The 24,349-nt window shown below is 45.5% G+C and overlaps 1 protein-coding gene across 2 annotated transcripts in view; it reads left to right on the plus strand.

Annotated features, from left to right (window-relative positions):
• mfsd13a (major facilitator superfamily domain containing 13A) overlaps nucleotides 1-24,349 on the plus strand; it is a 50,524-nt gene that overhangs the window by 22,278 nt on the left and 3,897 nt on the right. For both annotated transcript variants that reach the window (XM_059652959.1, XM_048551205.2), the window contains 6 exons: nucleotides 6,303-6,382; nucleotides 8,833-9,282; nucleotides 12,701-12,812; nucleotides 14,464-14,560; nucleotides 15,133-15,304; nucleotides 20,757-20,950. In XM_059652959.1, coding sequence (XP_059508942.1) covers nucleotides 6,303-6,382; nucleotides 8,833-9,282; nucleotides 12,701-12,812; nucleotides 14,464-14,560; nucleotides 15,133-15,304; nucleotides 20,757-20,950 — 1,105 coding nt within the window. The remainder of the gene's footprint in view (nucleotides 1-6,302; nucleotides 6,383-8,832; nucleotides 9,283-12,700; nucleotides 12,813-14,463; nucleotides 14,561-15,132; nucleotides 15,305-20,756; nucleotides 20,951-24,349) is intronic.

Raw genomic sequence — 24,349 nt, forward strand, 5'->3', positions numbered from 1 at the left:
TCTCGCGCGCGCTCGCGCTCTCTCTCTCCTCGCGCGCGCTCGCGCTCTCTCTCTCTCGCGCGCGCTCGCGCTCTCTCTCTCTCGCGCGCGCTCGCGCTCTCTCTCTCTCGCGCGCGCTCGCGCTCTCTCTCTCTCGCGCGCGCTCGCGCTCTCTCTCTCTCGCGCGCGCTCGCGCTCTCTCTCTCTCGCGCGCGCTCGCGCTCTCTCTCTCTCGCGCGCGCTCGCGCTCTCTCTCTCTCGCGCGCGCTCGCGCTCTCTCTCTCTCTCGCGCTCGCGCTCGCGCTCGCGCGCTCTCTCTCTCGCGCTCGCGCTCGCGCGCTCTCTCTCTCGCGCTCGCGCTCGCGCGCTCTCTCTCTCGCGCTCTCGCTCGCTCGCTCTCTCTCGCGCGCGCAGCGCTCGCGCTCGCTCTCTCTCGCGCGCGCGCTCGCGCTCGCTCTCTCTCGCGCGCGCGCTCGCGCTCGCTCTCTCTCGCGCGCGCGCTCGCGCTCGCTCTCTCTCTCGCGCGCGCTCGCGCTCGCTCTCTCTCTCGCGCGCGCTCGCGCTCGCTCTCTCTCTCGCGCGCGCTCGCGCTCGCTCTCTCTCTCGCGCGCGCTCGCGCTCGCTCTCTCTCTCGCGCAGCGCTCGCGCTCGCTCTCTCTCTCGCGCGCGCTCGCGCTCTCTCTCTCTCTCTCGCGCGCGCTCGCGCTCGCTCTCTCTCTCGCGCGCGCTCTCTCTCGCGCGCGCTCTCTCTCTCTCGCGCGCGCGCTCTCTCTCTCTCTCGCGCGCGCTCGCGCTCTCTCTCTCTCGCGCGCTCGCTGCGCTCGCTCTCTCTCTCGCGCGCGCTCGCGCTCGCTCTCTCTCTCGCGCGCGCTCGCGCTCTCTCTCTCTCTCGCGCGCGCTCGCGCTCGCTCTCTCTCTCGCGCGCGCTCTCTCTCGCGCGCGCTCTCTCTCTCTCGCGCGCGCTCTCTCTCTCTCGCGCGCGCTCGCGCTCTCTCTCTCTCTCGCGCGCGCTCGCGCTCTCTCTCTCGCGCGCGCGCGCAGCGCGCGCTCGCGCTCTCTCTCTCGCTCGCGCTCTCTCTCTCTCGCGCGCGCTCGCGCTCTCTCTCTCTCTCGCGCGCGCTCGCGCTCTCTCTCTCTCTCGCGCGCGCTCGCGCTCTCTCTCTCTCGCGCGCGCTCGCGCTCTCTCTCTCTCTCGCGCGCGCTCGCGCTCTCTCTCTCTCTCGCGCGCCGCTCGCGCTCGCTCTCTCTCTCGCGCGCGCTCGCGCTCGCTCTCTCTCTCGCGCGCGCTCGCGCTCGCTCTCTCTCGCGCGCGCCGCTCGCGCTCGCTCTCTCTCTCGCGCGCGCTCGCGCTCGCTCTCTCTCTCGCGCGCGCTCGCGCTCGCTCTCTCTCTCGCGCGCGCCTCGCGCTCGCTCTCTCTCTCGCGCGCGCTCGCGCTCGCTCTCTCTCTCGCGCGCGCTCGCGCTCGCTCTCTCTCTCGCGCGCGCTCGCGCTCTCTCTCTCTCTCGCGCCGCAGCTCGCGCTCTCTCTCTCTCTCTCGCGCGCGCTCGCGCTCTCTCTCTCTCTCTCGCGCGCGCTCGCGCTCTCTCTCTCTCGCGCGCGCTCGCGCTCTCTCTCTCTCTCGCGCGCGCTCGCGCTCTCTCTCTCTCTCGCGCGCGCTCGCGCTCTCTCTCTCTCGCGCGCGCTCGCGCTCTCTCTCTCTCGCGCGCGCTCGCGCTCTCTCTCTCTCGCGCGCGCTCGCGCTCGTCTCTCTCTCGCAGCGCGCTCGCGCTCTCTCTCTCCTCGCGCGCGCTCGCGCTCTCTCTCTCTCGCGCGCGCTCGCGCTCTCTCTCTCTCGCGCGCGCTCGCGCTCTCTCCTCGCTCGCGCTCTCTCTCTCTCCGCGCGCGCTCGCGCTCTCTCTCTCTCGCGCGCGCTCGCGCTCTCTCTCTCTCAGCGCGCGCTCGCGCTCGCGCGCTCTCTCTCTCGCGCTCGCGCTCGCGCGCTCTCTCTCTCGCGCTCGCGCTCTCGCGCGCTCTCTCTCTCGCGCTCTCGCTCGCTCGCTCTCTCTCGCGCGCGCGCTCGCGCTCGCTCTCTCTCGCGCGCGCGCGCTCGCGCTCGCTCTCTCTCTCGCGCGCGCTCGCGCTCGCTCTCTCTCTCGCGCGCGCTCGCGCTCGCTCTCTCTCTCTCGCGCGCGCTCGCGCTCGCTCTCTCTCTCGCGCGCGCTCGCGCTCGCTCTCTCTCTCGCGCGCGCTCGCGCTCGCTCTCTCTCTCGCGCGCGCGCTCGCGCTCGCTCTCTCTCTCGCGCGCGCTCGCGCTCGCTCTCTCTCTCGCGCGCGCTCGCGCTCTCTCTCTCTCTCCGCGCGCGCTCGCGCTCGCTCTCTCTCTCGCGCGCGCTCTCTCTCGCGCGCGCTCTCTCTCTCTCGCGCGCGCTCTCTCTCTCTCGCGCGCGCTCTCTCTCTCTCGCGCGCGCGCTCTCTCTCTCGCGCGCGCGCTCTCTCTCTCGCGCGCGCTCTCTCTCTCTCGCGCGCGCTCTCTCTCTCTCGCGCGCGCTCTCTCTCTCTCGCGCGCGCTCTCTCTCTCTCGCGCGCGCTCTCTCTCTCTCTCGCGCGCGCTCTCTCTCCTCGCGCGCGCGCGCTCTCTCTCTCGCGCGCGCGCGCTCTCTCTCTCGCGCGCGCGCGCTCTCTCTCTCGCGCGCGCGCGCGCTCTCTCTCTCGCGCGCAGCGCTCGCGCTCGCTCTCTCTCTCGCGCGCGCGCTCGCGCTCGCTCTCTCTCTCGCGCGCAGCTCGCGCTCTCTCTCTCTCTCGCGCGCGCTCGCGCTCGCTCTCTCTCTCGCGCGCGCTCGCGCTCGCTCTCTCTCTCGCGCGCGCTCCGCGCTCGCTCTCTCTCTCGGCGCGCGCTCGCTCTCTCTCTCGCGCGCGCTCTCTCTCTCTCGCGCGCGCGCTCTCTCTCTCTCGCGCGCGCGCTCTCTCTCTCTCGCGCGCGCGCTCTCTCTCTCTCGCGCGCGCGCGCTCTCTCTCTCTCGCGCGCGCTCTCTCTCTCTCTCGCGCGCGCTCTCTCTCTCTCCGCGCGCTCTCTCTCTCTCGCGCGCGCTCTCTCTCTCGCTCGCGCGCGCTCTCTCTCTCGCTCGCGCGCGCTCTCTCTCTCGCTCGCGCGCGCTCTCCTCTCTCGCTCGCGCGCGCTCTCTCTCTCGCTCCGCGCGCAGCTCTCTCTCTCGCTCGCGCGCGCTCTCTCTCTCGCGCGCGCTCGCTCTCTCTCTCGCGCGCGCTCGCTCTCTCTCTCCGCAGCGCGCAGCGGCTCGCGCTCGCTCTCTCTCCTCGCGCGCTCGCGCTCGCAGCCTCGCTCTCTCTCTCGCGCGCGCGCTCGCCGCTCGCTCTCTCTCTGTTATGCTGGTGGACATTGAAATCCCTCACCCAGAGTGCATTCTGTGCCCTTGCCATCCTCGATGCTTCTAAGTGTTGTTCAGTTTAGTAGCTTCACCAGGTTGACACCTCATCTTCAAGTATGTGTGGTGCTGTTCCTGGCGTGCCCCCTGCACTGTCCATTGAACCAGGGTTGATCCCTTGGCTTGATGGTAATGGCTGAGTGGGGGATATGTCTGGCTGTGAGATTACAGATTGTGTTGGAGTACAATTCTGCTGCTCATGGCCCACAGCACCTCATGGATACCCAGTTTTGAGTTGCTAGATCTGTGCAAAGTCTGTCCTAATTAGCACAGTGCCACACAGCACATGGAGATTATTCTCAATGTCAAAATGGGACTTTGTTTCCACCAGGACTGTGTGGTGGTCGCCCTTACTGATACTGTCATGGGCAGATATATCTGCATCTGGCAGACCTGTAACGATGAGATCAAGTATATTTTACCCTCTTGTTGAGTCCCTCATCACTTGCTCCAGACCCAGTCTAGCAACTGTCCTTTAGGACCCAACCAGCTCGATCAGAAGTGCTGCTGCTGAGCCACTCTTGCTGGTGGGACATTGAAATCCCTCACCCAGAGTGCATTCTGTGCCCTTGCCATCCTCTATGCTTCTAAGTGTTGTTCAGCATTGAGGAGTACTGATTTATTAGCTGAGGGAGGACGGTATGTGATAATTAGCAGAAGGTTTCCTTGTCCATTATTATAATAATAATAATAATAATAATAATAATGATATAGTGTTAATAATACCCATCCTATAGCAAGGTGACTAGAATAGCGCGCTCTACTCCTGTAGAGGTTTCACCAGCGTTCTGTGCAGTCTCAACATGTTGCAACTCCAAAGAGTGGTTATGAATTGAACATTTGCTCTTTACAGGTTACCGTTGATGCATCTGAACAAAAATGGTTGGGGTAATCGTGGGTAGGGCAATAGTGGTTATTATTCTTTTTTTTTTATGTATTTCTCATTGTTAGCTCAGTTGAGTGGATGGCTAGTTTGGCAGCACTCTGCACTGCAGTGTACATGTTCAATGCCCGCACTGGCTAATGTTAATGTGAATGACCCTCCTCACCCTCTCCCCATGCCTGAGGAGTGGTGGACCATCAGGTTAATCCACCACCAGTTGTGTCTCTAGTGAGAGGACCAGCCCTGAGGTCCTTTAGAACAGTAGCAATTTTTACCTTTTCATATTGAAGTGCACTCATTCTTTTCCATATTATGTTTCTAAAGGCCCTAAATGCAGATAGATTTGTGTCTGCCAGCACGGTCCTGTTAAAACATGAGTCATTGAACCACAACCTTAAGGACTTGCTTGTACAGAACAAAATGTACAATAACTCTTGAGAATCTGTCTGCTCAGTGACGTGCTTCTGTCCACACCACTCACTTTGAGCTACCCAAGGAATGGTTTGCTTCTTTGACTATATCCACATTTTTAGCATGTGACTCTGCCTTTTCAATTTAATCTCCAAAATGTCAGGAAAGCCTGTGCAGGTCAGCAACATAAATTCATTATTAATCCGATTCGTTAGCTGTGAAGCATTTGCTTTTTTAAATCTTATAGCTACCCAGGAAAGTTTTAAAAATAGAGGGATTTATTTTTGTCCCATTTGGTTCTGTTAAATGTTTTTATTTTATTTCTGAACAAGAATAATTATTTAGGTTCTCTCCTGTGAAGCTAGGCAGAGTATATTTTTCCCTCTTGTTCATTCCCTCACCACTTGATGCAGGCCCAGTTTAGCAACTGTCCTTCAGGACTCGACCAGCTTGAACAGTACTGCTGCCAAGACGCAAAAGGGCAGGAATAGATGAAAATGAATCTGGAAATTTGCCTTACCACCTTCAAAGACTTGCGTATAGGAAGCCCGAGGTGTCTCCATCCATACTCCATTTGAAATTGAGCTAAATAGTTTGTTTCCTTGGCTCATTTTTGCGGGTACTTGTAATTAGTGGGAGGTGATGGCCTGGTGCTATGATCACTGGACTGTTAAAGCAGAGACCCAGATAACATTCTGGGGACCTGGGTTCAAATCCCGCTATGGCAGATGGTGGAATTTAAATTCAATAAAATATCTGGAATTAAGAATGTAACGATAACCGTGAATCCATTGTTGATTGTCAGAAAAACCCAACTGGTTCACTAATGTCCTTTTAGGGAAGGAAACTGCCATCCTTAGCTGTCTGGCCCACATGTGACTCCGGACCCACAGGAATGTGGTTGACTCATAACTGCAGAGATGGATAATAAATGCTGCCAAGCCAGCGACGCCCTCATGTCATTAATGAATAAAGGAAAAAAAACGCACTTTACAATCTCCACAAATGTTGCTTGAAGTCAAAATATTGTCTATGTTTATCTCCTTGAAGACGGTCAATCAGCCATGATTTTGTTGAATTCTGGAGCAAGCTCAGCGGTTGAATGGCCTATTCCTGCTCCTATTTTCTGTGTTTTCTAATGTTCTGTTAAGTATCAGCTACCACATCTTTTTTCATCAACCACTGTGTCCTCATGAAATCTGCTATGGTTCCCAGTGTTCACTGTCTATTCCAGAAACACTGGATGCTATACTCAACAATAGGCTATTGATGTATATCAGAGGTACATCTGTAATGCGCTCCTTAACACACTCTATGGTGCAAATGAATCACTTAAGATATCACACTTTGTCAGCTGCATCCTTTAAATGACCTCTGAGATAATGAAACAAAATTTTGTGGATGACAAGGGTATGTTAACATATGACAGTCATTTTAACTGTTGGTGTAAAACAATGATTTGAGGATATTTTCCACGTTAGTTATCACTCGTCAGGTTCTGAAGTACTCATCGTTTTACCTTATCTAGGTTGACTCTTGCACTCTTGTGTCCAATGAGTTTCTGCTTCCTTGTTTTCTTCAGCTTAGTGTTCATTTTCTTTTCTTTCAGACCATTTTTCTCCTATGGAACAGTCTTAATGATCCACTGTTTGGGTGGCTTAGTGACCGCTCATTTCTGAGCACACAGCAGTAAGTAATATGGTCATTCTCTTTAATGAGAGCTTGTGAAAAATCCAGATTTAAAACTGGATTCACCTAATCAAAATCACTGAACTGTTTTGCACAGTGCCTCTCATGAAAACGTTGCTTTGAGTTCAGTTACTTCGTCTATTGTAGCATTGACAACCCACTATTAAACATTTATCTTTGCAAGGCATAGCAAACTTGTAAATAAAAAATACAAGCTGTTGCCTTCAGTAAAATCTATGAAAGTTATTGATATGGTATCAAACTCAAAAGTAATATTTTCTGAAGTAAAACTGCTTGTGTTTTCCTGCATGTCAGGAGCACATGGATTTTTATAATAAATGTTGTGAATTTCATCCTTCCTTCATTTCAGCACAGTCATCCACAGAAATGTCCAAATTCAAAACTGTCCAGTGGCTACTGCATTTTTGTTATTGCTGTTATTTTGGCCCTGTTCTTCCAGCCCGAGTGCATTTAATGATTTATTACCAATAAGATTGAATGCATTTTTCATATTATATCCTGCTTTATTCATAATTTAGTTCATAATGTTGATTGATGGCCTGTTGTAATAGCTCAGCATTGCAGGTTCCTTAGGGCACAGCAACTTTGTTATAATATCTATTTGAATTTCTAGTGAATTTGCAGCCTCTGTAAAATGGCTCAGCTGGTTTTAATGGTGAGTAGCCTGTATATTCCAGGAAAGTCTAAGCACTTCATGCCGTAAACTTGTGACTGTATTTCAAGAATGTTATTGAGCTGAAATAAAGAATTACTAATAGACAAGAATAAAAATGTGCAAAATATAGAAAATAAATTCACAGCAAAATAGATTGGAAACAGTGAAAAATTAGTGAAGTTAAGAAAAACAGCAGCTGAAAGCTTTTCCTTGTTCCTTGTTTTATGTGGAGCAAATACTTGTAACTTTTTAAAGGTGTTTTATTTGACTTTGATAGAGTACTAATATTTACCATCACTCTCCTTATTGCATCAGACAAAGTGCCCAATGTGATTCAAACCAAATATTTGTACTTCCGTTCACTATCCCATTTCATCAGAGACAGTTCAGGGAATTCAGAGGGATGATCCCCGATATGGATGGGTTGTCTTATGAGCAAACATTAAACAGTTTGGGACTGTACTCACTGAAGTTTTTTTTTTAAAATGAGGTGATTTCATTGAAACATACAGGATTCTTAAGGGGCTTGACAAGGCTGAGAGTCTAGGACCAGAGGCTGTAGCCTTGGAAAAAGGGGCCTCAATTTAAACTGCAGTGAGGAGGAATTTCTTCTGAGGGTTGAGTGTCTTTCCAACTCTGTGCCAGAGAGAGCCGTGGGCAGAGTCCTTATGTATATTTAAGACTGAGATTTATGATCAGTTGCCGAATTGGTGAAAAGGGCAGGAAAGTGGACATGAGGAATGTCAGATAAGCCATGATCCTATTGAATGGTGGAACAGGCTCACTGGGCTGAATGGCCTATTCCTGTTCCAATTTTAATGGTGTTATGGACCACTGAGAGGAAAGCATACAGGTTTACGTGCAGTTTCTCCAATTGCACATCCTTCACTCTCTGATTTTTGCCATGCTCCCAGAGTTCAGAAAAGTCAGACTTTGCTACCTAAAATGGGCAGTCTGAGGCTATTGTACAGAAGTTTTACCGTGTAAAATTAAGAGTCTTGGCAAAAATCAACAATCTTCTGTATCGAACAGAGAATGGTCTCTGACCTTGTGCGACCTAAAAGGGGAGTGGAGAGGTCACAACAATTACAACCCAGTTCTGAGTTACAAAGGCAGAACCTCTCTACTTGTGTCATTCTAAAAAACTTAATACACAATTGTGTCGAAGAAAGAAGAGTTAACTGAATTAATCAAATTTTATTTTGGAAGTTTCTGGACAAAGTGAGTGAGTTTAAATGGCTTGAGCAAGCAGTTTCAAGTGTTTGGGGTTTTTATTTTGAAGGCTAACCATGCTTAGATGGGATGTTTGTTCCTTCCCATCACTTGCATGTTTTAAAAGTTAAATGAATACATTTTGTTCAATAATGCTGGGAGCTCTTTTAAGGTCAGCTTCAATTCTCTGGGCAGTTGTTATCCATTGTGTCAAAATAATCACAAGACTGGTCCTGATTAACTCCATGGTAAAATTAAATATTGACATTCTACGCTAAATGTTTTTGTATATTTGTAGAATGTTTATGTTTGTGTGATAATATAAATTTGAAGTATTTATAATATTTAAGCACCTCTAGTTTTGAGTGTGAGTATAACTATTGAAAACCAGTCCTAAATCAGAGACAAACCTGGTCTACAGTGCCCCATTAAAAATGACCTTGATGTTATTAATTGCTAGTCATGCAGTAACCAAAAGGAGAACCAGACAGTTTTGTTAATAGATTGTGTAGTTTTGCACAGCATCCACTTGTATTTAATATACTTCAATGCTTTCTTGCAGATCAGGTGCTGCGATCCCGACTCCAGAAGTGGTATTGAAACGACTGAAGGCATTAATGCGAAATGGTCCTCTGTTTGCTTTATCATTCCTCTCTTTCTGGGTGGTTTGGGCCCGCCCAGGAGTACAGTTTCTCATCTGCCTTTGTCTGTATGATGGATTCCTCACCCTGGTGGACCTTAATCATAATGCCTTACTGGCAGACCTGGCAGTATCGGAAAAGGACAGGACTAGACTGAATTTTTACTGTTCCCTTTTTAGCGCACTTGGCTCTTTGTCTGTGTTTATGTCCTATGCAGTCTGGAACAAGGAAAACTTTCTCTCATTTAGACTCTTCTGTGTAGCATTGGCTGCCTTTTCAACTCTAGGCTTTAGTTTCTGCACCTGGATACTCAGACAGCGCTTTCAGTTGGAGCTCAAAGTCAAATACGAGGAGGCTTCCGTTCTAGAGGAGTGAGTATTTATTTATTTATTCCCTTTTTTCCAACACACACCTTTCTCACCATGCAAACAGGTTCAGTTATTTGCTGCTTTATGTTGCTGAATAGCCTGTACTCTGCCTGGAATGGCTTTCGGTAACAAGTTCTTTTTCTCTCTTCTTTACCTTGTTCTTGCATTGATCCAGTGCAAGACCCCCTGGGTCTGCATTCACCTGTGTTGAAGTGTGGGTTCAAGAACCTGAGTTAGTTTGTGCAATGGTATCTGGTGACAACCGGTCATGAAAAGACTTTCAGAGCTTCTTTCCCCACTCTGAAAAATGTGTAAATATTGACTAATTTTGGATTTACCTGTACCATTTCTGTAAGTGTTGAGTCAGAATGCATAGAACCCTGCATAGAATTGAAGTATTAGCTCGGAGTTCCTTTTAATGGGGCTAACTTGTGTTTAGTCCAGGCTTTCATAGAATCCCTGAAGTGTGGACACAGGCCATTTGCCCCATCAAGTCCACACTGACCTGATAAAGAACATCCCACCCAGAACCACCCTCACCCCACCCTATCCCTATAACCCTACATTTCCCATGGCTAATCCACCTAGCCTGCACATCCCTGGACACAACGGGCAATTTAGCATGGCTAGTCCACCTAACCTGCACACCTTTGGACTGTGGGGGGAAACTGGAGTGCCTGGAAAAAACCCACACAGACACGGGAAGAACATGCAAACTCCACACAGACAGTAGCCCAAGAGTGGAATCGAACTTGGGTCCCTGGTGTTGAGGCAGTAATGCTAACCACTGAGTCACCGTGCCACTGTATATGGATGATAGTATTCACTGGAAATGTGATTGTAAGCATGTTTTAACCTTGAATGACAAAGGGGTGTACTCATTGCCTATTATATCAGACACCCGTTTTAGAAGTGGAAAAGCATATTTTCCTTCAGTTGTGGGATATGGGCATCACTGGCTAGGCCAGTGTTTACTGCCCATCCCTAATTGCCTAGAGGGCAGTTAAGAGTCAACCACATTGCTGTGGGTCTGGAGTCGGATGTAGGCCAGACCAGGTAAGGATGGCAGTTTCCTTCCCTCAAGGACATTAGTGAACTAGATGGGGATTTCTTTTTCCCCCGCTAACAATTGACAATGATTTCATGGGCATCATTGGACTCTTAATTCCAGATTTTTCTTTTTTGTTTTGTTTTGAATACAAACTTCGCCATCTGCCCTGGAAGGAATTGAACATGGGTCCACGGAACATTATCTGACTCTCTTGAGTAATAGTTATCAATATTACCACTAGGCCATCATCTCCCCCTTTCATGTGGAGTGCCTTCCCATTCATAAGAGCTAACATGTCGAGGGTGTGCACAATAAATAGTAGGATATGATAAATGTGCAGGAAAAGAGGGCCTTTTAATACATGCCTGCACATTCCTGAAGGCGGCATCATACATGAGGCTCATGAAGAGGACTTTGGGAATACTTGTCTTTATTAGCTGTGGTGTAGGATATAGGATTTGGGAATACTCTCCTGCACCAGAGCTTCCAGTGATCAGTTCATGGGAGTGGCACATCTGACTTTGAGCCATATGCTCCCAGGAATTCCTGACAATTCTCACTCACTTGGATTGTGCATTTTTTTTAACAGCCTTTTGAGGTGCAGGTTAGTTTGATGTGACGAATGGTGGCAGGAATGATTAGAAAATTGAAAAGATTTTGAAATCTAAATTGTTTCAATATAAAGCACTGCAGGCCACAGCTGGAGTTCTCTATGCAGTTCTGGTCGCCACACTGAAGAGCATTCAGCAAAGTTCTTTGAGGATGTTGCCTGGAATGGAGAGCTCTGGTTATGAGGGACAATTGGATTGGCTAGTGATGTTTTCCTTGAAACAGTGGAGACTGTTTATATATAAAATTGTAGGGGTTAGGGAGAGTGGATACAAGGCTACATTCCTCTTGGTCCAAGGGCTAATAACCAAGGAACATGTATTTGGGGAGCAACTTTGGAGAGGGCTTGATGAGAATCCCAGAGGATGGTAGAGATTTGGAATTCAATTTGTTGAAAAGATGGTAGATGCAGAAACCCTCAACGTTTAAAAGGTGCTTGGGTTATGGCACTTCAAAGTGTATATGTGAGAGACTACTCAAGTGGAATATGGCTGGATGGCTACTTATCTGATGGAGATAGTGTTCAAATGGCCACCTTCCTGGACGCTGACTCTTTAATATTTTGTATTTGGTTTAATCTAGTTAAGATTTCAGACATTGAAAGCACCTTTATGGTGTAAATATTTAATACTTGAAATCTAATAAATAGCCTATATGTGAGGTGTTGCCTGCCTCTGAAGGATTTCTAACCCCACCGGTACTTTGACCTCGAATACTCACCAGATGTGCTGGGTAACATACGTTACAAGGCTAGTAATTCACTTATTTTGCACTAATAATCTGAGTGAGATGGATTCCACTTGTACCGTGCCAACTGGGGAGCTTAAAACAGTGAACTGGAAATGGAGCATAATTTGAAAATGTGCGAAGGATATATTCCTGAATTGAGCAGGCACCACCAGTACAACAGAGATTAGATTCAGCTGCAGTTTATTTTGCTACAGATTATTGTGTCATACATTGCCTGATTATAGGGCCGTAGACTTTGTTGAGAGTGAGTATGTTTTGTGCAGGATTCACTGTACCTGGACCTAGCTTTATTTCTAACTCGTCTATTTTAAATTTGTTGCAATTACCCTGAAGAAAGTTGTCATTTTGATTGTTTACACATGTAAGAGGTTTGCTGAGCTGATGCTTGCCAGGGACCAAACAACAAATGGTTATGAAGGTAGCCATGCAGATGGATTTTTAACTTTTCAGTCTTTTTCAGTCCTTGCAGACGCTGTCATTTTCCAAATCTATATCTTGTTGCCTTTCAAATCTCTGCTTGAATCTCTGCAATCACATTTTCATCTCTGCCACAGAAATGAAGTGACTTGAGTAAAATTCACAAGTGGGAATCTCTAAATGACTGAGTGTACTCACCCCAACAATTGATGGGTAACCACACTGTCTTCCTACATCTACCTGCTGCTGTACCGCTTGGTAACCTTGCTTGTGTTCTTTCTCTGAACTGCATCCAATGAAATAATCTTTCCTTTTCTAAAACATGATAAAGTTTGGGGCTGATCAAATCTTTATCATTGTTAAAGTGCAATAATCCATTTAAAAATAGTACTTTGATTGCAATGCAACTCTCCCACAATTTTTATTTAAAGCAGTGATTTGTTCAAACTCTTGCCTATTGTAGTGTTTATGACTTGCAATAGAGATGGGAGGATAAAGGCCATGAAGAGTTTTAAACATCCACATTTTGTATTGGCATCAAATTAATTATCAGTGACTTTCCTAATACTACCCTGTATTCTGGATTCTGCACAGATTATACATTAGTCAAACATCTCATACTCAGGAACTGACACTGGCAGAATACCTGAAACAACTTTCTAGACATCGGAACTTTGCTTGGTTTGTGACCATGAACTTGGTGCAGGTAAGGCCAGAACTTTATTTCTTTTAAAGATTTGGGGTTTGGCAGAGAAAATTGGCTAATGATCTTTAAACCACTGAAGATTACAGAAAGGATACTTTCAAGTGCGCAGCAACAATAATTTGTGAAGGCCATTTTTTTTAAACAGAGTAAAAATGGGCAAATATTCTGTTATAAACCAAACAAAACTGCGTTAAAGGAAGGTGTTTGTAATTTTAAAAGCAATTTACTGGAAAACATAATAAAACAAAAAACTGTGGATGCTGGAGATCTGAAACAAAAACAGAAATCAGTGATTCTTCATCAGAAATCAGGAATTCAGATAAATCACCGAACTTGAAATGTTAATTTTCTCTTCTCCCCACAGATGTTGCCAGACCTGCTGAGTTTCTCCAGCAATTTGTTCTTTCAGCAAGAGAACATTTTGACTGATACTTACTATTGTTGCCGCCTTTGGTTAGCTTAGATTAGATTCCCTACAGTGTGGAAACAGGCCCTTCGGCCCACCAAGTCCATCCCACCCAGACCCACGCCCCTATAACTCTCACACCCCGAACACTGCGGGCAATTTAGCATGGTCGATCCACCTAGCCTGCACGTCTTTGGACTGTGGGAGGAAACCGGAGCACCTGGAGAAAATGCATGCAGACTCGGGGAGAATGTGCAAACTCCACGCAGTGAGAAAGAAATCCAGGATTTGGGCAGTGCAAGATTTTCAGGGAAAGTGGCTCCATGCAAGTCTCCTAAAGGACTTCCAAGTCTTTGGATGTAGAAAGCTGTAGGAACAGCTGATGATCAGGCAAAGGAAGAAGCTGATCTGCAACAGAGCAGAGCTGATGTACAGAGGAGGATTGGAAGTTATATAAGGATAAATCTTTATCTTAAAGGAACAAGGATGAGGAGCTGTGAAGTTTAAATTTTAAAAAATTGATGAGGCCAATTGTAGATCGACAAGTACGTGTGAGATGTGGTGTGGGGCATTGGATATATGTGGCTGAATTTTTATGAACTGCAGACTTGGAGGGTGGGCCAGGGGAGCCTGGCCAAGAATAGTACAAGGTACAAAATAATTTAAGTGCACAGCATGATGAAGGAACTGTGTGGTGTTCCTCATTGTTTGTGAATTGCTGCCATCAGTTGGGGTCTGTTAGTTCGTTTTCTGCGCACAAATGTCTGGGTTCAGTTCCTGCACCAGCTGAGGTTGCCTTGAAGGGCTCCTCTTCTCAACCTCTCACCTCACCTGAGATGTGTCGATTCCCAGGTTAAACCACCACCAGTTTTGTCTCTCTCTAACAAGAGAGTAGCGCTATGGTCCAGTAGGACTTTTACCTTATCAGAGGCATTGGAAAACTTACTGGAAAAGAGGAGGGTATTATAGACATAATCATTGTTACAACAGTACGTTAGTCACCAGACTGAAACCGTTGGTTTTGTTTTCTCCCAACAGATGCTGCCAGGCTTATTGAGTTTCACCAGCAATTTCTGCTTTCTTTTCAGATCTGCCACACCTGCAGTTTTTTTTAAATTTTAGTATTTCAATGGGGACAAATATGAAAATGGCTGAAATTTGATTGCATGATCTGCACTGAAGTCACGTGTTTCTCTGAGATTAGCTGATTTAACACATTGTTAAATGCCACCTTTTTCTTGAAAGGTATTTCACTGCCACTTCAACAGTAATTTCTTTCCATTGTTTATGGAGCACCTTCTTTCAGACAAGATTTCACTCTCCACAGGATCCTTTCTCCTAGGTAAGCACTGTGCCTGTGATCACAGATGAAAGAGAATCAATAGGTTCAGCAGTGATTTCTCCTCCCAAGTTGTGCAAGTCTGAAATGAACTCTGATAAGGCTGTATAAGAATTAGAGATGCCACATGACAGTTTATTTGTAATTAGTTTATTTCTTGGCTTGGTATTTAGTACCCAAGATGAATCGTTCACATATTATTTGGTGTGATAGTGTAGCGAAGATAATAAGCATGCATAGTGTTGGAGGAACTCTTCAGGTCTGGGCAGAATCTATGGGGAAAGAAACACGGTATGGAGTTAATGTAATGAGTCTGGTATGACTGCTCTTCAGAATCCAGTGAAGATGACTGGTTGCAAAGTCAAATTAGTCACCAACTATGAGAATATTGAAATCGAAGTAAGAAAGGCATGGATGAGGGTTTCAGTAGTTAATGATCAGAGTTAACTCCTTGTCTAGCCGTCATTAGAGCAGTGCTAGTTTGAATTTCTTTTTAGTTGGAGAAGAAAGCACGGAAGAGTGTTTCATGGCTGTGACAAAACGCAACAAAAGTTGAAGCATTTCTTTTTTTTCAGGTGCATCATATATTGCTCCACACCTAAACAACCTCTATTTCCTGTCGCTGTGCCACAGATTTGGGGTGTATCTGGTTATCCGATGGTTATTCTTCATAAAACTGACAATGAGTTTGATGATGTTACTGGCAGGACCAGATCAAATCTACCTACTTTGTTTCTTCATTGCCAGGTATAGCAGCATTCCTCCTGTAGAACTTGCAAATTGGGAGCAGTTTAATAAAATTGTTAACCCAGTACTCAATGACTGTTACAAGTTGTTGCTCTGGTTACCAATCTGAAGTAATAATGTCAAATTTTAAGCAAGTTTCTATTAATTGTGTTGTTGAAAGTCTAAAGAAAAGGAAATTGGGGATATTGATCACTTGATTTTGGCTTCCATTTTCCATTATCCTTGGGAAGTTCCATTAAGATGCAGTGTCGCTGGCCCTTGGTGTCTTAAAAAAGCATGAATTTGGATTTCACTACTCAGGAGTTCGATGCATAATTTGTGTTAACAATAGTAAGGTTATTTATTCAGCTGCATAACTAAAGCCTGAAAAGTTTCATCTGTGGTTCATGTGATCAAGATGGTTTGAACTGCTCTAAAATTCCTCCCTCTATTAGCGAGTTTTGAGAGGATTTGTAGCTCAGGTTGAGTTTCTGGATGTGAGTTTGCTCACTGAGCTGGAAGGTTAGTTTTCAGACGTTTTGTCACCATTCTGGGTAACATCATCAGTGAGCCTCCGGTGAAGCACTGATGTTATGTCCCGCTTTCTTTTTATCTGTTTAGGTTTCCTTGGGTTGGTGATGTCATTTCCTACGTTGATGTCATTTCCTGTTCTTTTTCTCAGTGGATGGTAGATGGGCTCCAAATCAATGTGTTTGTTGATGGAGTTCCGGTTGGAATGCCATGCCTCTAGGAATTCTCGTGCGTGTCTGTTTGGCTTGTCCTAGGACGGATGTGTTGTCCCAATCAAAGTGGTGTCCTTCCTCATCTGTATGTAAGGATACTGGTGATAGTGGGTCATGTCGTTTTGTGGCTGGTTGATGTTCATGTATCCTGGTGGCCAGCTTTCTGCCTGTTTGTCCAGTGTGGTGTTTGTCACAGTTCTTGCAAGGTATTTTGTAAATGACATTCGTTTTGCTTAAAACTTAAAAGAACTTAAAAGACCTATACAGACAACAAGCAAAACGAACGTCATTTACAAAATACCTTGCAGGAACTGTGACAAACAGGCAGAAGGCTAGCCACCAGGATACATGAACATCAACTAGCCGCAAAAAGACATGATCCACTATCACCAGTATCCTTACATACAGATGAGGAAGGACACCACTTTGATTGGGACAAAACATTCATGCTAGGACAAGCCAAACAGACACGCACGAGAATTCCTAGAAGCATGGCATTCCAACCGGAATTCCATCAACAAACACAGTGATATGGAGCCCATCTACCATCCTCTGAGAAAAAGAACAGGAAATGACATCACCAACCCAAGGAAACCTAAACAGATAAATAGAAAGCAGGACATACACCCAGTGCTTCACCGGAGGCTCACTGATGTTACCTAGAACGATGACGAAACGTCTGCAAACTAACCTTCCAGCTCAGCGAGCAAACTCACATCCTCCTTCTATTCTATAAACTTAGATTAGAGTATGTTAGTTTATAACCTAAAGTACTGACTCCTCATCAACTTAATCCTATTCAATGGGCATTTTACATGAGGGGTTGAATTACTTTGCAATTTTGAACATGACAGCAGTTCATGCTGTGAAATGTAGTTAATGTTATTAAATGTGGTTGACTTGGAGGTCACTCGTCTCGGTTCCAAGACCTCTGTGCAGGAGGACCTCGGGGGAGTGTCCTAGGCCCAACCATCCCCAGCTGCTTCACCAATGATCTTCCTTCCATCAGAAGATCAGAAGCGGGAATGTTCACCAATGATTGTGTAATGTTTAGCACCATCCGCGAGTCCTCTTACTAAAGTGGCCCACATCAAAATTCAGAATTGGGCAGAAAAGTGGAAAGTAACATGTACTGTGCAATTGTCAGGAAAGGATCATCTCCAGCAGTAGAAACTAACCATTGTCCCTTGACATGCAATGGTGATACCAAATTACCAAAAAATTTATGAAGCTCCTCCAACAGCACCTTCCAAACCCACAACCACTTCCATCGAGAAGGGACCACCACCCTCTGCAAGTTCCCCTCCAAGCCACTCACCATCCTGACTTTGAAATATATCACTGTTCCATCAGCATTAAATTATGTGCAGCAGTGATTTCCATCTGCTGATTCTGGTTTACTGATGCTCAGATGTGCCTCTCATATGATGATCAGGCATAACTGAGGAGTCATGAATTACATATCTACGAAGCTGTCTTCCCTCTGATCTGTTATAGGAGGTGTAACTTCTAGATGACTAGATTTATGCAACTTAAATATATTTTAGAATTGGGCATAATTTCAGAATGGAGCTGAAGGGACATCTCAACTACTTCCACAGTTCTGAAATCGAGGGTATACACTACCTTTTTCCTAAATGGTTTTTTGGCAGTGAAATAGTCTTTGAAAGCTGACAAACTGAAACACCCAGTCTTATGGAGCAACGTGAATCAAACTGAGTCAAAATATACTGCACCGTCACTCCTGAAGTTGTGGTCCACATCTCAGTACAATGATCTGCTACAAACGAACAGAAGCCTGAGTTACTAATTGTACAGTCCATGTTACTTTAATGTTACCAAATCCTTCTAAATTGACTGCTTCTGGTTGTCATGGTAACTGTGAAAGCAGTTAAACATTGGAATTAGATAGTATATTAAGATTGAATTTAAAAGCAGGTTTGACTTGAGTGATTGTTGAATTGTCGTTCCTTGGCTGTTGGATTAGAAGTGTATTAAATTAACAATAAGTTCTTTCCTTAGCAACATGAATGCAAACAAAAATATCAAATATATTCCTTACCATATTGTAAATTATGTTGTGGCTTGCATTTAGGAAGCATTTCAGGTGAACATTTGGTCTTGTCTTAGATTCTATGATAACTGAATTAAGATAAAAATGTTTTAAATGGCTTATTTTGTTAATAGTTGGTTGCTATTAGTGAGCTTACCAACTTGTTTATCACTGTTTTATTTCTGTGCCTGTATGTGACATTGCCAGGAATTCATTTAAATGCCTACTTCTGTTTAAAATAGTAATGTGATTGCTTATGAGTAAACAAATGGGTTTAATGATAAATAAAACATTGATCCATTTGTACTCTTGTATAACCTTTAGTTATTAATGGATTTATTTCACTTAACCCCAGTATTTCCTGAATTGCAAATCAGTTCATATGCTTCAGATTCTACACCCAGCCCTACATCAAACACAGGCACATATATCCTAGATAACAAGGTGTAGAGTTGGATGAACACTGCAGGCCAAGAAGCATCAGAGGAGCAGGAAAGCTGATGTTTCAGGTCTAGACCCATCTTCAGAAATAGGGGAGAGGAAGGGGGTTCTGAAATAAGTAGGCAGAGAGGGGGAGACAGATAGAAGATAGGCGGAGAGGAGACAGACAGATCAAAGAGGCAGGGATGGAGCCAGTCAAGATGAGTGTAGGTGGGGAGGTAGGGAGGGGATAGGTCAGTCCATGGAAGATGGACAGGTCAAGGGGGTGGGATGTGGCTAATAGGTAGGAGATGGGGGTGGGGCTTGAGGTGGGAGGAGGGGATAGGCAGAAGAAAGAACAGGTTAGGGAGGCGGGGACAAGCTGGGCTGGTTTTGGGATGCGGTTGGGGGAGGGGAGATTTTGAAGCTTGTGAAGTCCTCATTGATACCATTGGGCTGCAGTCCCTGTTGCGGTCCTTGAAAAACGAGAACATCTGAGATGTTCGGAGTGGAATGTCTCATCCTGGGGGCAGATGTAGCAGAGGCAAAGGAATGGGAATAGGGAATGGCATTTTTCCAGGAAGGTGGGTGGGAGGAAGTGTATTCTAGGTAGCTGTGGGAGTCATTGGGCTTGAAATGGATATCGGTTTGTAGGTAGTTGCCAGAGATGGAAACAGAGAGAGGTATCAGAGATGGTCCAGGTGAACTTAAGGTTGGGATGGAAGGTGTTGAGTGGATGAACTGTTCGAGCTCTTTGTGAGAGCAGCCACATTTCCTTTCTGAGTACCTGCCTACCTACAGCCACATATATCCCACTTGTGTGTCCATCTCTGAAGGTGACATGGTAACGTCACCGCTAATCGAGCTGGTCGAGTTTGAAAGACGTAGCTACTGGCCTGAGCTCGCAATTAGTCATGAAGTAGTGAGAGAATCAACCGAGGGAATTATGTGCAGGTAGATCTCCTACAGCGCAATAGTTGTATTCTGGTGTAACCTTGTGTCATAGAAAATAGCATTCTATGTAAATTGCTATACCAGTACAGCAGAAAATTTGTTATCCAAACAGCGTCCACTATTCATCCGTCGTGTTGCAGCCAATTTGCATTAACAAAACATCATCTGTTATAACAGAACTACCTGCACTTTACCATCTCCTTATGTACCGTATTACAGATTAGATTATCACATACTGTTCCGAGTCCCTCTTGCACTACTCCATGTTCCTCTTCTCAACAAGGGCATCCATCATTGTCCTCTGACACTACCATAGTTCTAATTGTGATAAAAGAACAAACCTCCTGGCTCCTAACTGGGCATCCACGAAATACTGTGGCTGTCAGCAGCTGCTACACTGACTACGTCTGTGACCTGGATCAGCAAGTCTGTCGTTCCTTGAAAAGCACATCATGCCTGGGCAGTGCCAGACTAGTGTGAAAATGCATTGCCAATGTGCTGAAATCTCAAAGTAGGGTGATTGTAATTGCTCAGAGCCAGTTTTAATAGCTCAAAGCTCTGCAACCATATCCTGTTGTGAATAGTTAAACAGTTAATAAGAGGTCAAGGCACAATGAACCTTTCACCTCTAATTGCAGAGCCCTGGAGAAACAAGGCAGGGCTTTACAGTTGTCTTCAGCCAGACTAGATGTTTTAGCTGGTTCTTGCCACATGATCCCAGTCTGGAATTTCTATATCACCTTTCTCGTTCTTGAGACAGCCCAAAGTACATTACAACTGCATATGGACTTTAAATAGTACCCAGTTGCTGGTGAAGCTCTTTCGGACGTCAAGAGATTCTGCAAGTTGCTATTTAAAGACCAGGTAGTTTGTTCATTTAAACGGGTAATACCACATTTCAGAAAGGCTGCAATGGGAGACTGTTCAACAGATTCTTATCATGAAACAAAAATGAAAATTGCTGGAAAATTTCAGCAAGTCTGGCAGATTGTGTGGGAAGAAAGCAAAGTAAGTGCATTGAGTCCGGTGACGCACTTTTATTATCATGAGGTCATTGTAATACCATCATCCATTTGTTTATTTGTAAGCTTGTTCTTGTTCTGAGCTGATAAGACAACTGAATTATTGAACATCAATTGAAGTGTTTGTCTTTTTATGTTGCTGTTTGCAAGCTCTGTGGTTTCTTTGGCATGACACAGAAATGCCATTTTCTTTCCCTAAGTTCAAAATCACTCCATTAATTAACTTTTCATTTTGTGGTTCATCTTTCTGTAACACTTTTTGTATGTGTGCCATTCTCTAGTAACAGGGTATTTACAGAGGGAACATGTAAACTCCTGAACCTCGTCATCTCCGACCTCGTAGATGAAGATTTTGTGGTGAACAAGAGGAAGCAGGCAGCATCAGCATTGCTCTTTGGCATGGTTGCCTTGGTGACCAAACCTGGACAGACATTTGCCCCATTAATCGGGACGTGGCTTTTGTATGTTTACACAGGTAACTGATCTCACAACTACTGAGTCAGTTATTTGATCTAAAGGAATGTTGACTAGTGTACTGGTTTCTGACTATTCCCTGCAGTATGCCTGATGTTCTGTGTTTTGTATAGTTTACAGGATGGAAATAGACCACTTAATGCCACTGGTCCTTGCCAGTATATATGTTCAGGCCTGACGTCATCTAATCCCATCAGCAGAACCTTCTGTACCTTTATTCCTTCCTGAAGTGTTTATCCATCTTTTCATTTTAAATGCATCTGTGATCACTCACCCAACTTTTATAGAGTATTCCACATTCCAGAGGGCATGCTCTCTCTGGGTCGGAAACAAATGTAGCAAATTATTTATCGGATTTATTAGTGATTTCCTTGTATTTCTATTCCATTCAAGATGACATCAGATGATTGTCTGTATTCAAGTAATGTGCAGGATTATGGGGAGAATGGCACAAGTGAAATGCTCATTCATTACCTGGATGCAGATACAATATAGAACATTACAGTACAGTACAGGCCCTTCGGCCCTCGATGTTGTGCCGACCTGTCATACCAATCTGAAGCCTATCTAACCTACACTATTCCATGTACATCCATATGCTTATCCAATGACGACTTAAATGTATCTAAAGTTGGCGAATCTACTACCGTTGCAGGCAAAGCGTTCCATTCCCTTACTACTCTCTGAGTAAAGAAACTACCTCTGACATCTGTTCTATATCTTTCACCCCTCAATTTAAAGCTATGCCCCCTCGTGCTCGCCATCACCATCCCAGGAAAAAGGCTCTCCCTATCCACCCTATCTAACCCTCTGATTATTTTATATGTTTCAATTAAGTCACTTTTCAACCTTCTTCTCTCTAACAAAAACAGCCTCAAGTCCCTCAGCCTTTCCTCGTAAGACGTTCCCTCCATACCAGGCAACATCCTAGTAAATTTCCTCTGCACCCTTTCCAAAGCTTCCACATCCTCCTTATAATGCGGCGACCAGATCTGTACGCAATACTCCGAGTGTGGCCGCGCCAGAGTTTTGTACAGCTGCAGCATAACCTCTTGGTTCTGGAACTCGAACCCTCTATTAATAAAAGCTAAAACACTGTGTGCCTTCTTAACAGCCCTGTCAACCTGGGTAGCAACTTTCAAGGAGCTGTGTACATGGACACTGAGATCTCTCTGCTCATCTACACTACCAAGAATCTTACCATTAGCCCAGTACTTTGCCTTCCGGTTACTCCTACCAAAGTGCATCACCTCACACTTGTCTGCATTAAACACCATTTGCCACCTCTCAGCCCAGCTCTGCAGCTTATCTATGTCTCTCTGCAATCTACAGCATCCTTCGTCACTATCCACAACTCCACCGACCTTAGTGTCGTCTGCAAATTTACTAACCCATCCTTCTACGCTCTCATCCAGGTCATTTATAAAAATGACAAACAGCAGTGGACCCAACACCGACCCTTGCAGTACACCACTAGTAACTGGTCTCCAGGAGGAACATTTCCCATCAACTACCTTCTGTCTTCTTTCAGCAAGCCAATTTCCGATCCAAACTGCTATATCTCCCACAATTCCATTCCTCCGCATTTTGTACAATAGCCTACTGTGGGGAACCTTATCGAACGCCTTGCTGAAATCCATGTACACCACATCAACTGGTTTACTCTCATCTATCTGTTTGGTCACATCAAAGAACTCAGTAAGGCCTGTGAGCCACGACCTTCCCTTCACAAAACCGTGCTGACTATCTCTAATCAATTTATTCTTTTCTAGATGATTATAAATCGTATCACTTATAACGTTTTCCAACACTTTACCACAACTGAGGTAAGGCTCACTGGTCTATAAGGCTTAATATGGCTTTATTAAAGGCAGATTATGTCTGACAAACTTCAAAAAGTTCTTTGACTAGGTGACACAGGCAGTAGATGAGGACAGTGTTGTGGATGTTGTATATGTGGGCTTTCAGAAAGCATTTGATATGGTGCCACATGGCAGATTGGTTTGCAAATTAGAAATGTTTGGCACTGATAGGTCCTTAGCGGCACAGATTAAAAGTTAGCTAAAAGGATTGATATTGATAGGCATTTCAAAGATTGGAAACAAATTTAAAATAGTGCTCCCCTTGGATCGATGTTGGGAATCTTTGCTTTTTCTGATTTGTATAAATGATTTGTAACAGGGGATTGAGAGCTAAATTTCAAAATTTGCAGACAATACTCAACTCGGGAGAATAGTGAATTGTGACAATGATATTGCGTGACTTCAATACGACATTGAAAAGTTGGCCAAATGGGCAGATCACATTCCTCTGCATGGAATTTTAGGTAATGCATTTTTGGAAGAAGAAACAGAGATGATACAGGCTTGGTGGTAGAACTAGGAGGGCAGTACAGGAGCAGATGGACCTTGGTGTTAACATACCTGATTCCCTGAAGGTGACCAGGTAATTTGCAACAGTTAAGGCTTGTAAGATCCCAGTTATAGTGTTATAAATAGAGGCAGAGCGTATAAAGCAAGGAAATGCTACACCTCAAAACAAAAACCATTCATCAGATCATACTTGCAGTTCTGGGCACCTTATTTAAAAAGATGTTAAAGCCCTGGAGAGACTTCCAAGTTAATTTCCTGGACTGATACCAGAAATGAAGAATTTGAGGCATGGAAAAAGATTGAGAGATTAGGCTTGTTCTCCTCGGAGCACAGAGTATCAAGAGGGGAGCTTAATGAAGCATTCAAAATTATCAGCCATTCCACTATTTAGTACATTAGTGACAAAGAGTTACACGATTGTCAGCAAGACAGCCAGGACTTGAGATGAGAAGAAACTTTTTTTTTGCTCCAAGTTGATAAGATTTGGAATGTGCTGCCTGGGACATTGTTGGTGGCAGATTCCATCAGTGGTTTCAAAAAGAACTGGATGTATATTTGAAAGCAATGATGTTAAAGGACTACTGAGACAGGGCTGAAGAGTGGGAGCCAGCACAGGTTGACCGGTTGAATGGCTTCCAAATCTGAACTGTAAAATTTTATGATTCTACAACGTAACATCTTACATTACATGTCACATAATATTTTGCCAGATAAAATAGCTATAGAGTTCCATGAACCTTCAGACATAAATAATTTTACTAATAATGTTTAATATTATTTTAATGTATTTTTCTACTAATAACCTGCATGTGCCCAATAAAATTCCAAAATCAGCATTATCATCATCATCATCAGCAGCAGCAGTCCCTCACAGGTGAGAATGACTGACTCTCTTCCAATCAGGGCAAGACTGTACATGGCTGGACAGAATGATGCAGCTTCCACAGGTTCTGTTACACTTGAGGCATGGAGTTGTCATGGGCAGGGGCGTGTGCTCTTTTCCCTGTTATCGTAGAATCCCTGGTGTG

This window comes from Stegostoma tigrinum, chromosome 20 (genome assembly GCF_030684315.1).
Source record: "Stegostoma tigrinum isolate sSteTig4 chromosome 20, sSteTig4.hap1, whole genome shotgun sequence".
Taxonomy (NCBI): Eukaryota; Metazoa; Chordata; class Chondrichthyes; order Orectolobiformes; family Stegostomatidae; genus Stegostoma; species Stegostoma tigrinum.